Below are 12,688 nucleotides of genomic sequence, written 5' to 3'. Positions count from 1 at the left end.
TTTTGCCATGTTGGCCAGGCCGGTCTTGAACTCCTGGCCTTAGGTGATCTGCCTGCCTTGGCTTCCCAGAGGGCTGGGATTATAGGCGTGAGCTGCCATCCCTGACCCACACTCAGATTTGAAAAGCTCTGACCTAGGAGATAATACAGGAGGCATCAATAGCATCTTCGGCAGCTTTTGTCCCATTTGTCAGATAAGGAAACCGAGAAGTGAATCAGTGAAAGTGACTCGTCCAAGGTCACACTGTTAGGAAGCACATGGGTCTTTGGTCTCTTTCCACCATATCACCACAGAATTGAACAACACTCGTGCTTAGGCTCTAGGTAGGAGACGAGAATTAGGTCCCAAAGTTCCCCTTCCCCGCCATCACCACTTTGCTCCACTTTCTAAACCAAAGGCCTCCACCTGGTGCATCCAAATGGTTCTTAAAGAGCTTCTGGGAAGACTGCCAGGCCAGGTGCCCCTCTCTTGGCTCTCAGCTGCCCTCACAGCCTCCATCGGGATGATCCCTCTCCACATCTCCCCCCCGCATCACCCCTCACCCACCAGCCAGAAGGACGTGTTAGGGAAATCCAAAGCAGTTTCTTCCCTGGGAAAGGTTGAGACCCCTGGGTTAAACCTGACCTCGAACCTTTGTGCCGGGGTTCTGCATGGTACTTTGCACTGCTCTTCCTTCTCCTCCTTGTCCTCCAACCTTCCTCCCCTCCCCTCCCCTCCACTCCACTCCCCTCCCCTCCCCTCTGCTCCCACTCCATCTGCCGTTCCTCCTGGCTAGGCTCCCCCTCAGTTGGCTCAGCAGGAAAAGAGAACAGGATGGTTTATTTTTATCCTGAAATACTGCTGGGGGGAAGGGGATACCATCTGACCAAGAAGTAACAGCTCCTGCAGCCACAGGGAGGTCAAAAGGCAGTGGGAGACCCAGGATCTCCCTGGGAAGGAGCTACAGATGTCGGTTCTAGAGAGCAGGCAGATCTGAGAGGCGCTCAGGACCCAGAGTGGGGAGCTCTGAGCATGGCACCACCAGACGCTGCTGTGTGACTGTAGCAAAGTCACTTTGCCTCTCTGGACCTCCATTTCCACCTCTGTAAAAGAGGGGGGCATGCGGGCCTGCCCGGCCTGGGAAGGCTATTTTTGTGAACATGAATCAAATGGGAAGAGCACTTTGTAACCTCGATGCAACATGTGAGCACACACGGAAACCACCCTGGAGAGGCAGCAACCTGGGACATTCTCATGTATCTACAGAAAATGCCCTCATTCCGTGAGCCTGACAGCAGGTTAAACAGCTCATGTCACCCAGCATGTTCGCCCCCGTTTTTCTTTTTACATGTTTGATGATTTTTTAAATTACATAAGCATTACGTGAATTCACTCTCCTTTTGGGAAAAAAAATGAAGCATTATGGGAAAGCCAAATCTCCCTTTAACCAACCCTCCCCCAGCCCCTTCTTCCCCACCCGAGACGTCACCACTCTTCAAGCTGTGGGTTTTCTGTGTATCCTTCCAGAACCCTTGTTATACCAATATATGATGTATATTATATTTATACATATATATCGATAGACAACATACATACATAAAAACATGTACCTTTTTTTTTAAAGGTTTCATACCCATGATTCAGCAACACGCTTTTTTCCTTACTCAACAGTGTTTTTGAAATTCTGTTGTATAAATACATTCCAATTTTATTTAACCAGTTTCCTGCTGATGGACAGTTAAGCAGCATCCAGTTGTTTACTATCACAAACAACGCTGCGATGGGCATCCATGTATATGGCTTCCTGGGTGCAGGGAAGCAACTATGATGCCTCTCGGGGCACCAAACTGCTGGATCGGAAGGTCTGGTGGATATTACTATATCACAGCCCCTGCCACCACCACCAAAGTTCTGCCTCTGTCTTTAATACAAGTTGGGAGACTGGATGGGCTCGAGGGATGAAGTTAGAGGTTCTTCAAGGTGAACTGTTTCTGCATCCGCTGTTAAGTCTCCTGTCTCAACCCGTAGGGGTGCAAGCAGGAGGGAGGAGCTGTGCCCAGTCAGTGCCAGTCCCTCACCCTCATGCCACAGCAGCAGTAGCACCAGGCTCTCTGGCCAGGTGCCTGTTTGCCCACGTGGCCACACTCCTGGGTGCGTCCAGCTTCACTGTCTCTCCTGCACTGAGATGCGACTCTCTTTACCATCCTCTTGGGCAACTGGTTGACATCCATGTAAAGTCTCCTGCACTGGAGGGGTAGGGTTGGGGCCAGGAAGATCATCTATCTCCTGGGGAATCTGCTTGGTGCAGGGGGCCTGGGGAGGCAAAGTGTGAGGTCACCCCAGCAACAGGGGCAGCTGTGCCTCTGAGGAGCCCCTCCCTGGGAAGTGGATCCCCCCGCCCCCCAGTGCTTCCCCCTTTCCCAGATGGCGGATCAGTGCCAATTCCTCGGGTACCTTCTGCCCCCTGCTGGCCACACCAAGGGTGAGGAGGAGCTTCCAGAGTGGGAGTCAGTGAGCTTACAGGGCTGCCACATTTGCTCCCACCCGTCTGACCTAGCCCCAAGACCCAAAGATGCAGCTCCCCATGCGTTCAATGCCAGGAAAGGTGTGGAGAACAGCCAGTGTTAGGCTCTGCCGGGGGTACCAGGGGCAGTTCTGCGGGGATTGAGCTCTGGATGGAAAGAGCATGATGGTTGGGGCTGAGAGTCCCCAATTCTGCTGCCACCCCCCTGGCTGCAGGGACAGACTCTGAATCAGTTTTACTGCCCTATAGGCAACCATGAGGCCATCTTTCCAGTTTGCCAAAACTCTGTCCCGGTTCTCAGGGGTGACCTACCTTATCCTGTGGCTTCCTGTCCACCTTTTCTAGAAAAAAAGAAAATGAAAGGGGAGTTGGAGAGGCCAGATCGGGAAACAGTGGTCCCCCCTCCCTTCCCCATCACCTCCCCACCTGGGGACTCACTGATAAAGACCAGCACCAGGAGGATGGCAAACAGGATCCCCAAGATGATGGGGATCACCACCAGGAGTCTCAGCCGATTCTGGGGACCTGGAGAAATCAGGATTTCAACATGCACCCCCCGACCTGCAGTTTCTCCCCACCCCAAACCTGCTGTGACATGTCAGACTCCAGAATCCTCCAGTGTCAGAGCTCATCTACGTCAGAGGGTTCAAACCGCGGCCCTCGGGGAAATGTGGTTGGCAGATGTCTTTAAAGGAACCAGAACGTTTTTAATGTTTGGAAATATTTGCCGACATTTTTAAACTGGGAGATCACCTATTAAAACTAGGCATCTGATTTCTCTTACAAACTGGGAAGATCAGGTTTCAGTGGGCAGCCTCCCGACCTGGGAACCATCAGCAAGAAGCAAGCGGCAGCGGTGGCTGTCACCACCTGCTTACCACGCTCCCCATCACTCCCTGCTCTCTGCCCAGTGCTGAAGTCTAGCATGATTCATGTCTGCATGTTGCTTTTGGTATAGAAGAGTGGAGGGAAAAGGTAAAGTATTTCTCATGCCTAGTTTTTTTTTTTCTAAGTAGGAAAATAAAAGAAAGACCAAAAGGCAGGGCAGCGACTAGGGTGAGGCAAGGGATGAAATTGTTTCAGGACAAAATAGAAAAGGATGACCAAAAAACTCAGGCATCAAGATAAGTACTCTTTTCATGCCATATTTTGGAAATCATCAGGCAGACACCAAGTCAGCAAACTACGGCCTGCAGGCTGGCTGCCTATTGGTTTTATTGGAACCAGAGCCAGGATTAGGGTGAGGCAAGTGAGGCAGAGTCATGCAAACACAGGGTCGGATCCTGTTCTTTATTTAAAATGTTGCTATCTTGCTCATCATGGACTTCTTTGAATTAATTTTTATTTTTAAAAATATTGCATCAAAATGAATCTACCAATAAATAATAAAAAAATGAATCTACCTTGATTATTACACTTTTAAGGCACCTTCTTAAATATTGTGCCCAAGGGCAAGTGCCTTGCTCACCTCATTCTAGTCCCAGCCCTAGGAATAGGAAAGTAAATTTTAAGAGAAAGCAAAGAGAATGTATTTTTCTTACCCTTGACCTTTTTCACTGATTAACGTTATCTGATCTGTGCTGTAGACCAACCTTCTCCCTCTAAAATAAAAATCTACTAAGGCAAGTGCTGTTATCCCATTTTACAGATGAAGAAACTGAGACTAAGAGAGGAGAAGTGATTTGCCCAGGCTCCCAAGATAAGTGGCAGAGCTGTGATACCACACCCCCAAACTGCCTCCCTTCCCCCTTTTCCCATCCAGTGTCCCTGTGTGCCTCAGTCTCCCCCTTCAGCTCCCACCTTCCTAGGCTATCTCTGGGGCCCGTTTTCCAGGACTCACCACAGACAGCATCAGTCTTGTCTGTTCCTGCTTGTTGCTCAGCCAGGTCTTTGGTCTCACACCTATGCACAGACACGTGCACAAACGTACACACACACACACAGAGAGAGAGAGAGAGAGAGAGAGAAATACTAAGTTTCCCCAAGCATAAGATTTCCAACTCTAGAGCAAGTCAGTCAACAATCAACAAATCCAGGTTCACTGAGCACACAGTATGTGCCACATCCTATGCTGGTTATTACAGGAATGACACAGATTCTGTCCTCACAGAACTTAAAAGTGCAGAGAAAAGATTATTGCACATCTTGAAGGAGTAATAAAGAGGGGAGTCTATAATGAGTGCCAAGCTTTGTGATATAGGTAGGCTAAAGTGAGATGGGAATGGGTCAGAGGAGGCAGAATCCACCATAGCTGGAATGGAGAGATGATGAGTTCAGTTTAAGACAGGGTTACTCAGTCTCAGCACCAGTGACATTGGGGCTGGATCATTCTTTGGGGGGCGGGGGCTGCCCTATGTATTGCAGATGTTCAGCAGCATCCCCGGCCTCTCTCTGTCAGATCCTGTAGCATCCCCCTCCATTTGTGACAAATGAAATGTGTCCAGACATTAGCAAATGTTCCACAGGGAGCCCCATGTTGAGAACCTCCCGTTTAAGGGTCTTCCAGAAAGACTTCCCTTCAGACAAAAGACCTAAGTGGGCCAGCTAAGTGGGACGATGTGATTTGGGGAAATCAGGCAGGTGGCATGCAGGATGGTGTCAGGGAACTATGGAAAATTGGGTCTTTAGAACCAGATCACTGGCAGGTGTGATGTTTTCGACTGGATTCACCTGGTCAGTCTCATCAGCATCCAACCAGAGGGCTTCAGTAGTGAGAGGATTCAGCTGCTCAGAGAGCTCAGAGGCGAAGAAATTACAGAAGAGTGGCCAGCTAGGAGGCACAGTAAGCATCTAGATATGAGATGATGAAGACCTGGTCCAGGGCAGCCCCAGGAGGAGTGGAGCAGGATGGACACAGGACATTGCAAAGGAAAAATCATCTAAGGTAGGAGAAAAAGAGAGATGCTTTGAAGAAAGCAAGTCTTAACATGAGTAGAGCATTCAGTTTACAACACACTTTACATGTCTTCAGCGCAAGCCTTGTGAAATGACGATCATTCCCATTTTCCAGATGAGGACACAGGCTCAGTGAGGCTCATACACTTACTGAGCTGTAATCAGATTTGTAAGCCAGTGCACTGATTCTATTAATACTATACCACTAGTGCCTCCAGTAGTCGGTCAACATTTATCAGTAAAAATTTATATAGCACCTATTATGCATGAGGTACTGTTCTAGGTACAGGGAATGTATCAATGAAAGAAAAAAAAAAGGCGAAGTCTCTATATTTAAGGAATTTGCAATCTTCTAGGGAAAGGCTGACAGTTAACAAATAAAGTGTATATGGTATACTCCTATTTGTGCAAAAGTAAAAGGAGGGAGATTGTGTGTGTGTGTGCATGTGTGTGTTGGTTTATTTATATGTAGACTCTCTGGAAGGATATGTAAAGAACAATGGCTCCCTCCAGAGAGAACTGGGAGGCTAAGGGGCAGGGATGGGAGAAAGACATTGAGACATCACTTTGGATCTTCTGTGCTTTCTGTTCCATGTGTCTATCTTGCCCATTTTTTAAAATGAAAAGCAAAAAGTCAATGGGGCAGGTGTTTGTTTTTTGAGACAGAGTGTCGCTCTGTTGCCTAGGCTGAAGTGCAGTAGCACGATCTCGGCTCACTGCAACCTCCACCTCCCAGGTTCAAGCAATTCTCCTGCCTCAGCCTCCTGAGTAGCTGGGATTACAGGTGCACACCACCATACCCAGCTAATTTTTTTGTATTTAGTAGAGATGGAATTTCACCATGTTGACCTGGCCATTCTTGAACTCCTGACCTCAAGTGATCCATCCACCTCAGCCTCCCAAAGTGCTGGGATTACAGATGTGAGCCATGGCAGCTGGCCTGGGGCAGGTGTTTAAGGTATGCCAGGCAGATGAGTTTGATGGAAGAGAATGAACAGTGTGATCAGAGGAGTGCAAGTAGCATGCAGGGAAGAGATCAGGAAATGCAGCAGGAAGGGCAGGTGCCATGCTAGGAAGTCTGGGTCCCAACAGAGACACAGGAACCATCTCAAATAGGAGAGTGTCATGATCTGAAAGAAACTGTAGAATGCTCACGTTAGCAAGAGAATGGAGAGAGAACCAGCTGAGGGGAGAGACCAGAGGCAGGGAGGCCAGGAAGCAGCAAAGGCATCATCCAGACCACAGTGATGAGGTCCAAACTAAAGCGACAGTGGAGACTGTGAGTAAGTTCCCAAAACATGTAGACAGCCAGAGGGCAGGATCTGGTGCAGGTTTGGTGCTAGAGGTAAGACAGGGAGGCCCTCAGGGTGAGCACCCAGAACCCAGAAAGCCCTAGAAAGTCAGGTGAGCCGAAAGCAAGAGGAGGAAAACTGAGGAGAAGCAGGAGGGGCAGAAGGAAAGCTAAGAGAAGCGTCCTAATACCCCCAAGATGTGAGGCTCTCATGAAGCAAGAGATCACCAGTGTCTACTACCTCTAAAAGAGAGCAGGCAAGAAAAATGCAGACAAGTGCCCATCTGGTTGGCCATGAGGCCACTCTGCAGATGCTTCGCAAGCGCATGAGTATGTGTGGACCTCTGGGAGTGGGTACAGGACAGGTGACTGGAGACAACGGAGGCAGCTCCATGCCATTCTTAGAGCAGGAAACACAAGGGATGAGAGCTTATACCTTGTCCAAGGGCGACATTTTTCGAAAGCCGATGACACATTGGAGAAGAAGCCAACCGGGCAGGGCTCGCAGATGGTGTCAGAAACTCCTGTAGCTGGGAGTGGGTGGGGAGGGGGACATTAACCACCACGGTGGACCACCTGTCCAGCTCACAAGGGAGCCAGTGGCAGGACAGGCAGAGCTCCTGCCTTGAGCACTCTTCCCCCGGTGTGGTGCTGCCCCCAGTAGCTGCAGTCCTCAAGAGGACTTCTCCCATTGCCCTTCAAAGACAGACGCCCATGGCAGGGGGCAGAATGAACAAGGTCCCATCTCCAGCTCACTCCAGTGGGGATGCAGACATAGGTTGGAGCCTCCACTTCCTCTGCCTCTGGAGCTAAGTGCCCAGTGCCCAGCCCCTCACCTTGGGCCCTAAGTTCCTCTGTCCCACCTCCAAAACTGATTTCCAGTTGATCCACTTACCGATCTGCTTGACCCCAAAGCCAGGTGAGCATGAATGGTGCAGGACACAGCTCTCGCAGGCCTTGCTTGTACAGTGTCGGCCTTCTTTACAGACGCAGATGTTGTCTGTTACTGAAGTGCCTTCCTGCTGGACCTGAAACCCTAGGTCTGAGCAGAGAAGGGCAGGAAGGATGGAAACCACCCTCTGGGCCATGCTCTAAGCCCCACTCCCCATGTTGCCTGCCCTTTCTTCCTCAGACCCTCTTCCAAGTAGAGATGGCAATCAAATCACTTAATGACCAGTACAACCCCAACTCCAACCAATCAGAACAGACCCTGGCTACATAAATTAGAATGGCTGCATTGTCGGAAATATTAGCTGGAATATCAGCCCAGCTCCCAAACATCCCTTTCCCAAAAGCCCACACACTGGGGTCGCAGTATTTGTGCTGGTGGCAGTGCGTCTCTCTGTTCCAAGTGTCTAGGAATTCGCCTTTGCCGCAAGGAAGGCATTCCGTTTCAGTGAACTCTGTGCAGTCATTCACCAGTTTCTGTCCTGGAAAACATCAGGAAATGAGGGAGAGCTCTGGCCAACTCCATGAGTCAGACATTAACCACACAATGATCAGGCCAGGCTTTAGGGTAGGGGATTCAAAGATGAAAGTCTTGGACCCTTTATAGTCAGGCAAGGAAGATGGAGGAGCTGGGATCCCTAGTACAGGGTAGACAGAGGTTTACCTGGTAGAGAGGGAACCCAGAACATTCTGACAGTGAAGCAGGGCTGGGAACTGGGTCGCTTCAGATTTGAGTTTACAGTTAATACATGGGGTCTGCATCTGCCACCAAAGCAAGGTGGTGGGGGGGACTCCGTGATGGGGCTAGAAGGTTGGCATCTCACCTGGCTGGCACAAAGAACAGCACTGACTGTTTATTAGGTACTGTTTTTCTCTGCATGCAGTGGGTGGTTCTGGATGGACCTAAAAACAGAATTATGCAATTTGAAGGGATCTTGAAACTCCACTGCAGCCTCCTCGGCAGAAAGGTGAAAGTCACCCAGGGAAGAGGCTGCAAACTGAAGTGCAAGTCCAAACAGAAAGTGGAACCTGAATGATATTTGGCTGTTTGTTTTCAAGTAAATTGCCAGCTGAGCTGATTATAATCTCACCTAGAGAATCATTCTGATATTTTACAAAGTGATGGCACTGGAAACTCACAATATTCTCTGAAGTGAACAGACTTCCTTTGGGCTTGATGCCTGAGTCATCCCTCTTCTCAACAATCCCATAGTTCATGGGGACCCCAGCAGCTCCCCTAGAGTCCTGAAGCTGGCTGACTTCAGCTGGCCCCAGTGCTGGGCCATGTTTAGCACTTGGCCTCTTCCTCCTATTCTTCTGCTTCTCTTCCTGCTTCTTTCCAAGACCCATCATGTTTTCTTCCTCCAACACCTCACCTTCTCATCCAGCCCTTCCCTCATAAAATGCTAGACTGTAAAGCTGGAAGAATAAACTCCAACTCTTTAATTTTACTGAGAATTGAGACTGAGCACCAAAGAGGAGGGTCACTTACCCAAAGTCTCACAGGGACAGTGACCGAATGAGAACTCAGGTCTCCGTGCTCCCTCTCTCCATCAACTTGTGTTTCATCTGCACCATTTTACTACATCCAGGTACCGCCCATGCTATTAATTACTTCTTGTTAATTTCAATACTTTTATTTTATTTTGTTTTGTTTTATTTTTTGAGACAGGGTCTCTCTCTGTCACCCAAGCTAGAGTGCAGTAGCATGATCTCGGCCCGCTGCAATCTCCGCCTCCCAGGTTCAAGCAATTCTCCAGCCTCAGCCTCCTGAGTAGCTGGGATTACAGGTGTGCAGCACCATGCCTGGCTAATTTTTGTATTTTTAGTAGAAACAGGGTTTCATCATGTTGGTCAGGCTGGTCTTGAACTCCTGACCTCAAGTGATCTAACTGCCTTGGCCTTCCCAAGTGCTAGGATTACAGGCATGAGCCACCATGCCTGGCCAATACATTTACTTTAAATGTAAACCTTATATTATCGCCAAGAGACAAGAACCAGTATCACTTCTCATAAATAAAAAGTAACCCTAAAAATAAATTTGGAAGAAACAAAACAAGGTTATTAAACCCTAGCTGGTTGCTTTGCTTGCTGAAGGCCCTCCACCCCAGGCCTGCTCTTTATTTTTGTTTTAAAAGGAGGATTAGCAAGCCTTTGAGAGGCATTAACTCTATTCTAGCTCCAGAGACTTCCTCTTTGAAAAAAAATGAGAAGGATTTTTAAAAGAACTGTAAAGTGAGTCTGTGTTTAATTCTATGTCCATGTGCTCCTTCAAATCATCCCACCCTTTAGGAACTGCCAGGGAAAAGAACACAAGTTTGAGAGTCAGGCAGCTTTAGACTTCAGTCTCGACTTTGTAACACTAGTTATTTTGCTTCTCTTAGCCTCAGTTTCTCCATCTCTAAAATGGGAGTAATAATGCCTGCCCTGCAGGTTGGATTGATAAGGAAGAATAGATGTATATGGCCTGGCACAGTGTCTGGAACATAGTAGGTGCTCATTAAATGGCAATTTTAATCATCATTCATTCGTATCTGCCTGGCTACTGGGCTGGCTGCCTAGGATCCTACCTAATTGGTGGCTCTCATTCAATCTGGGTATCTCAGCAAATTACTCACAGAAACATGACTTACCCGAAATGGGGAAGGAAGTACAAAAGGCTACTGCCCCCCACCAGCTCATCACAAGACACCATTCTGTGTATGTGGAGCTCCCCACCACACTCCCAAAGATAGGAAAGTCCTTGATGCCATCTTCAAACACATGAGAAATAAAGCCCTCCTCTAAAAATCTGTCAATCCCCAGTTCTCACTCCCCATAGTTCTGGTTCTTCTGCCACAAAAGAGCTCAGGACCAGAGCTTGGAGACTCTCATTATCTGAGAGGCAGGCTCAGGAATCAGGCAGATGTAGATTCACACCCAGGTTCTCCCATTACCTAGCTATGAGAACTTTGGCAAGACAAGCCCCTTTTCTGAGCCTCAATTTGCCCATCTGTATAATGGGGGAGTTGTGAGAAATCAGACCAAGAAAACATGCAGTGTTTGGCTCAGAGCCTGACACACAAGAAGCCCTCCGTAGATAGCCCCTCCCCTTGTTGTCACAGCCCAGCCTCTACCTGGAGCCAAAGTTGGGAGTTATGAGGGCAGATTCTGCTCTTGAGAAGCCTGGATCACACGCTTCACCCCACCTTCTCTGACTCTTCCTCCACTCCTCCCACAAGGGCCCTCTTTTACATCTTTCCAGCTCCGCCCTCCCCTTCCTGCCTCCCTGCTCCCTGAGAGCCATTGCTTCAGGTGAAAGTGAAAGCTCTGGGACCAAAGTAGCCTCCCTATTCCCTCTCTTCCCTTGCTGCCGACCCCCCCATGCCATGGGTCATTCTCGCCCAGGCTTCAAGCGGGAATCTATAGCCCTCAAAAGTAGGGGGAGGCCAGAGGGGCTGGGACGAGGGGGCCAGGTACTTGGGGGATTCCCAGCCTCCAGAATGAGGAACTACAAAAATACATTTAAACAAAAAGTGAGTCAAGTGTAGGCTTCTGAAAATCCCGGAGATATGCTTGGTTGGCTCTGAGCCCTTCTGGGTGCCTGGAGAAACCCTTGGTTTCTCCAGCCTTCTGACCACCAGCCCTGGTCAGAGCTAACCACAGCCCTGGTGTCCTAACCCTTTACTGGGTCCCATAAACTGTTCATCTCCCCCAGGGGTTCCCTATGTCATCTTAAATTCAGGAGAAAAAGGCACAGTCCTGGGGATTCCTCCTAAGTTGGAACACCAAGATAGGGGTTGGGGGAGCGATTTAAAAGCTCCTTGCCTTCTCAAAAAAGTACCTGGGCCACTGCACCCATCTCTTGTTCCCACAAGATGCCCTGGAAGAAGGCAGCCCCAGCTGGCAAGGAGATGATAACCACTCACAGAGGCTGGCATCTGTCCACAGTAATAAAGGGACAGGAAACTGGCCAGATCCGCCCCTTCCCTTGGTCCGCTTCACTTCCCGCCCTCTAAACCCCCTACCAGCCTCTGAGGCTCCCTAAAGCCATCCACGCCGTCTAGGCACATTTGTACAACCAGTGCCTTCTCTGAGCGGCTCCTTTGGACCACCCCAGACCCCAGCCCTGGAGAAGAGAGAGGCAGCCCGCCCCATTCAGCCAGGAGCACGGGCACCTTGCCCAGCTCCCACCCACCCTCCTGCCCCCACAAAAATCAGCCAAGAAGGTCTCTTCCCCGAAGTCTTGCTTCCCTTTTCTTCTCATTCCCCACTCCCAGATCCCGTCGGGTCGGGGCATAAACAACTCACAGAGATCAGCAAGCAGCCCCAGAAGACACACTGCAGAGGCAGACGAAACATGGCGAGGTAAGACCCGGCGGCTGGACCACTGGGCACCGGAGCGGGACCTTGGCTAACTCCCCTGCCCCAGCCTTGGCCCCGCCCAGGAAAGGGGCGGGGTCTTCAAAGACCAATCGCGGTCCACCTATGGGGGCGGCCCCTAGCAATTCTCTGCGCTGGGATTTACCCCAGGACCTTCCCAAGAGTCTAATTCCCCCGGGAGTTTAGGGATGCGTCTTGCTGGGTAGGGGAGGAGGCATGGTCCCAGAGAGCGCCCTTCTTCTTGTCCCCAGGACCTACGAAGGCCAAGCCGAGGCGGGCTAGGAGCTAGCCTGCTTCCAGGGAACGGAGAGAGATCCAATGGGTGCTGGGGACTGCCACGGGGACCCTCACGGTTCTCCCCTCCCCACTCCCCTCTCCATTGCCTCTAGGTATCCTGGCAAAACCGAAAGAGTCTCCACTGTGGAGAGGCCTGAGGAAGTTCCCTCCACACCACCACGCAGAAAACGGGAAGGCCACAGCTGGAGTATGGGGAGGCGTTTCAAGGAAAAGAGTTTCCCAATAGAGTTTCACTCTCTTTCAAAGGAAATTCCCTTGTGTGGGTGCGATGTCTCAACTTCCCATCCATCCATCCATGCATCCATGCATCCATGCGTCCTCACCTCATTCCCTTCCATCCCAGCTCCCAACCTAGCACCTAGATACAGGCATTTATTAAGAGTGGGAGCCTG

At 49.9% G+C, this 12,688-nt stretch overlaps 1 protein-coding gene across 1 annotated transcript; it reads right to left on the bottom strand.

The window, feature by feature from the left end:
* Positions 1-1,572: 1,572 nt before the first annotated feature.
* Positions 1,573-12,041, bottom strand: CD40 (CD40 molecule). Its single transcript, XM_012467338.3, has 9 exons — positions 11,928-12,041; positions 8,462-8,540; positions 7,994-8,119; positions 7,585-7,731; positions 7,126-7,219; positions 4,344-4,405; positions 2,942-3,028; positions 2,816-2,844; positions 1,573-2,292 (listed from the first exon to the last, which is right to left on the bottom strand). Exons 1-9 carry the CDS (start codon positions 11,976-11,978, stop codon positions 2,143-2,145), a joined length of 825 nt encoding a protein of 274 aa, XP_012322761.2. The 5' UTR covers positions 11,979-12,041; the 3' UTR covers positions 1,573-2,142.
* Positions 12,042-12,688: the final 647 nt, after the last annotated feature.

The sequence above is a fragment of the Aotus nancymaae genome, unplaced genomic scaffold (genome assembly GCF_030222135.1).
Source record: "Aotus nancymaae isolate 86718 unplaced genomic scaffold, 86718_ANA_hifiasm-v0.15.2.pri h1tg000029l, whole genome shotgun sequence".
In the NCBI taxonomy this organism is placed as follows: domain Eukaryota; kingdom Metazoa; phylum Chordata; class Mammalia; order Primates; family Aotidae; genus Aotus; species Aotus nancymaae.
This window is presented reverse-complemented; position numbering and strand designations above follow the sequence as displayed.